The 5,032-nt window shown below is 44.9% G+C and overlaps 1 protein-coding gene across 1 annotated transcript in view; it reads right to left on the bottom strand.

The window, feature by feature from the left end:
- Positions 1-392: 392 nt before the first annotated feature.
- The window catches only part of COPG1 (COPI coat complex subunit gamma 1), a 24,893-nt gene continuing 20,253 nt past the window's right edge, over positions 393-5,032 (bottom strand). Inside the window, 3 exon segments of the mRNA XM_004702507.4 lie at positions 393-844; positions 2,632-2,730; positions 2,964-3,102. Of these exon segments, the coding sequence (XP_004702564.1) occupies positions 714-844; positions 2,632-2,730; positions 2,964-3,102 (369 nt within the window). The 3' untranslated portion in view covers positions 393-713.

Raw genomic sequence — 5,032 nt, 5'->3', positions numbered from 1 at the left:
CCAGCCCTCTGAGCCTGCTCCTTGAGACCTTAAAGGAGGGAGTTCTCTACCTGCAGCCAAGAGAATGTTCCCATTTCTTCTCCTAGCCACATGGTTGGACTGAACCTCAGAGCAAGCTTACCTCAATCAAAGGACGCAGGTAACACTCAGGTATCGCACCCCAACCGGTTGGTGGGGCCTCGGTTGGTAAAGCACTCATGAGTAAGAGTGCTAACTCAGTACCTGTTGGAATTTGTTCTCAGCAATCCTTTTCACTGCTCCGGTCCCTGTTCTCAGTGCCAGGGACATCCTTAAATACAACAGCCAAAGTGCGACAGCACTAGTGGAGGTTGGGGAGGCAAGGGGTCACAAAGGGGAAGGGGAACCACTCAACATGAGTCTGGAGAAGTAGCAGCTGTTTAATAAATACATGCTGATTTATTTATGAGATGGTGATTTCAGGATAGTGAAATTCAAGAGGTATAAATATTTTATTCATTTACAATGTCCCTCCCCCTGCAGCCAAATCCTGGCACTCTTAGGAATGGGAGGACAGGGACAGGGGGTGGTTGGCAGCAGGCGACCTAAAAAAAAAACAAACCTAAACAATTCTTAATCATTTCTGAATATAGAAGCTGAGGGAGGGATTTTTCACTGGGTTCACCAGGAAGGCAAGACTTCTGTGTAGTGGTGAGGAGAAATGGGCAGGAGAGGGGCTTCTAAAGACTGGCCCCTTAGCCCACAGATGCCAAGATGATATCTACTGGCAGTTCTTCTGAGCTTCGGGCTGTAACCTGCATTGTCACTGTGTCCAAAAGCAGCAGCCGGGAGCGCACCAGGATGTCATGACCACCCCGGAACACACCTAGAAGGGGCAAAAGAAGTGGAAGCGTTAAAAGGCAGGAGGAGGCTGTAGAGAGGAAGCTGGGGTGGCAATTGTAGCCACGGATCAATGAAGTGGGCAGTGAGCCTGGAACAAGAGCTGGGCTGAAATCCCTGAGTAAGGAAGGCCTTGGGCACGTCACTTTACCTCCCAGTGTGTACAACTACTAAGTGGAGGGAACACTACTACTAACTATATCTCCGGCCCCTGCTAAGACTCAAAGGATGTAATGACACTGTAAGACTTGTGCTTGATTGGTCAGAGGCTCTCTCATGTTGGCTGAAGCTACGAACAGATGAAGGGGACTGTCCCATGAGAGAACCACAGAGCAGGTGTCTAGGAGGCCCAGGGGACTGGGATGATTCAGGGCTAGATGCAGATGGGTTTGAGGGCTGTCAGCTGAGAGCAGGGCACTGAAGCAGAGCATCCTCCCCCAGCTCTGTTTATAAACACTGGTGCAGGTGGGGGTGGTCCCATCCGTTAGGTGTGACAGTTGTACTGACTTTTTAAAAAAAGGTTATTTAATTTTTTTTAGTTGTACTGTGTTGAAGGTGGGTTTTTTTTGTTTTTAAGGGTAATATCTTTTAGTGAAATACAGATATGGAAACAATTATGATAAAATGCTACATTTATGATAAAATTTGCTTTATTGTGTGCAGGGGAAAATGGATAGGGGCCTAGCTATTGTTAGTTGTTGAAAACTGGAAAATGAATACATGGGGGTTCCTTATATTATTTTTGTGTATGTTTGAAAATATCTATGATGAAATACTTTTTAGAAATCGTACTCCTGCTAGGAAAGACCTATAGCCAACCCAGTAGAAAACTGAGCAAAGCACATGAAACCAATTCATAAAGGAAGGAATACAAATGGCTCTTCGATCCTTGAGAAGACAATCAACTTCACTTAAAATACAAGAAATTAAATTAAAACAACCTCGTCACTGAACTGTACTACTAAAGATTGCTGAAATGGCAAATGTTTTGTTATAACAAAAAACAACATACATTAAGATACTCTCATGTCAGCGAGACTGGCACAGGTTCTCCTTTGATTACACACGGTACTGGCCAATGTCACCAGAAGGGGCTATCATTCCTACAGAAGGCAACCTGGAACTATTCCCAAAGGAGAAATGCAAATCAGCCTCACCTGGGAAAGCCATTTTTAGCACTTTAACCTACAGTTGGCCCCTCAGTGCACACATGCAAAATAAGGGCTCTGGGGGAGGGGGTGGGAAGGAATTAAAAGTAGGCACACACGTGTGTGTCTATATATGTGGATGTAGCATAGTTTAATAATAGATTGGAAACAATCCAAGTGTTCATCACTAGGGGACTGGTTTCATAAAACATGGTATATCCACACAGTGAAATACTGTAAAAGTTCTAAAAAAGAATGAGGAAATTATTTGTATTAATAGGGAGGAGCTCCAAGATGTACTGGCAGGTGAAAAGCAAAGTGCAAAACAACACATTCTACTTGTACATAAACATTTGAGTCACAAAAGGGGGAGTGGGATTCACACTGGTTCTTATATCTACTGGAAGGCTGTACCAGCCTTTCTAACTGGAGTAGTAAGTGCCTGTTGGGAAGAGAACTGGCTGCCTTCCAGTGGGGAGGGAAATGCTTTATTGTAAATCTTCATACTTTGTGAATTTGAAACGATGGATTTTGAACCCCCCAATTGCCTGTGGGTGTCCTCAGCGTAGGAGACAGTGGCATCCAGGATGTAACTACCCCCTCCCCACTTTGAAATGCTGCTTACCAGCCAGGAGCAACGTGTGGGTGTTCTTGTTATCCGGTACTTTGTCTGACCTCTCACAGGGATGCATTCCCAAGAATTTCACGATATTACCCACAGCCTCTGTAAGGAGAAATCCCAGCACCATTGAGTCATACGTGTTGTCTACCCACCACTCTCCTATCCCCAACCCTGCTCTAAGGGGCTCTTTATGAAATGGCCTTTGAAGCGTGTGCTCTAGACATGGTTCTGGACTCTTAGGGGGAAAGAAGGGAAAGAAGAAATGAGGGGCATATCCATAGCAGCCAAGGGTCTTGAAAGGCAAGCCAGCCAGAGACGGCATCCCTAGGACTTACCCTCAAGTGTTTTGATGGTAGACAGAGTGAAAGTTTCTTCTTTCTCAAACTCATCCCCTACTTCATCCCAGGCTGCTTCAAAGTTCATCTTCATAACTTTTTGAATATGATCAACTACAGTGACTTCCAGATCTTCCAGCTGAGGATAGGGGTGGAAGTTAGGCACACATCCCCAGGTGTCCCATGAACCCTAGCAAGAGTTTACTACCAAATTTTTACTTTTCCTAGGGCTGTCCACTGAGAGACAAGTAGCACTCCTTCAAAGCCTGCCTGCAAGCAGTGCCTCAGGGATCTAGGGGATCGCAAGGAAGGCTCCTCAAGAGCTGCCCCTTGTCACCGTCCATGGACCCGCACATCTCAAAAGTCAGCAGCCATTTCCGATTCACTAGACCCTTCCTTCGGCCTCAGCTCTATCCTCTGGCCTAGCATATATAAGACCCCCAACTTCCATCTTAGCAGGGCCCACTCTGAACCTGACACATTCACACACCACCCACCTTGACTAAATCGACAGAAAGGTTTCCTATTCATCCCCCCAACAGACCTTCCCTGAGCACTTGGCCTTGTGGATGTTGAGTGAGTATCATTAAAGTCATCTTCACAGTAGGAGGAATACACCTTGGAAACAGCTTTCCTAAAGAGCTCACTTGGTCTTAGGGCAGTTCTTAATCTGACTCAGGCATTTCTGACTCTAGCAAGGGCCATTTGCAACTGTGCAGGGAAGTGACTGACCCTCTAGTCATGAAGTACTCTAAAAACACCTATTCCAGGCTGAGCATACGGTCTGCATTTTAATGGCACTAAACGTCTATTCCATGGTCAAACCCCAAAATAAGTCTTGCACTCAATTCTACCCAAGATTAGAAGCGAAACTGAAAAGGTGATTTCAGTATATAAAAGAACTACCACAAAGATGCAAATTGGCCCGATCTATCCAGCAAGCAATTTGATGATATGAATCAAAAAGTCTTGAAATTGTGCCCACCCTTTGACCCAATTATTCTCCTGGGGATCTCTTTCTAGGAAATAATCTAAAATGCAGATAAAAATTATACTTGAGGGAGGGAGGGGGAGGGGGAAGAGGAGCTGACACCAAGGGCTCAAGCAGTAAGAAAATGTTTTGAAAATGATGATGGGAACAAATGTACAAATGTGCTTATGACACAATGGATGTATGGATTGTGATAAAGAGTTGCACAAGCCCCCAAATAAAATGATTTCAAAAATTATACTCAAGGGGACAAATTTAACAGTTAATGTAGCATTAAAAAAGTAGAAATTTGGAAACTCAAATGTCCAGCATCAGAGGAATGAAAGGCCTAGTGAGTTATGATATCTCTATGTAATGGAGTATTTTGAAGCCATTAAAAATTTGTGTTTACCAAGTATTTGTAATTATGTGGGGAAATTACTTACATTATAATACCGGATCTACAATGTATAGAATTACACTGTATAGAGCTATGCTATTCCTCCTGACCCCCCAATAACCCACAAGGATAACTGGTATGTTTTCTGTTTGTTTACACTTTGTTTTTGTACTTCCAAAGTTAGGGAGCCCTGGTAGTGTAATGGGTGACATACTGGGAGACATACTAGGCTCAGCCATCTGCTCCTCAGGGGAGAAAAAAGGCTTCTGCTCTCAAGATTGACAGCCTCGAAAACCGACGGGGCAGGTATACTCTGGGCCACTACAGCCAGTGCCCAGTATGAGCTAGAGTGAGTCTGAGTGACTTGAAGGGTGTGTGTGTGTGGGTGTGTGTGTGTGTGTGTACGTCCCCACCTCCAGCCAGTCCTGGGGCTTTGGGGCTGGGCTCAAGGGGCGTCCCGCTGGGACATGGGGGTGCAGTGAGTGGTGTGACCCTTTGCTGGCATGCCGACACAGTAGGGGATGCTGGGCCCCTCTGGGGTTTCCTATATGGGCTCCAATACATGTTTTCCCTTTTGCTTAAAAAAAATTTTTTTTAAATAAAAGAGACCTACCATGCTAAGACTAGGAGCCCTGAGGAATAGTGGTTATAAGTTTGGCTGTTAACCAACCACAAGGCCAGCAGTTCAAAACCATTAGC

The sequence above is a fragment of the Echinops telfairi genome, unplaced genomic scaffold (assembly GCF_000313985.2).
Source record: "Echinops telfairi isolate 266 unplaced genomic scaffold, ASM31398v2 ScPeMD7_31;HRSCAF=116, whole genome shotgun sequence".
NCBI lineage: Eukaryota > Metazoa > Chordata > Mammalia > Afrosoricida > Tenrecidae > Echinops > Echinops telfairi.
The sequence above is the reverse complement of the archived record's forward strand: the minus strand, read 5'-3'. Positions and strand labels throughout refer to the sequence as shown.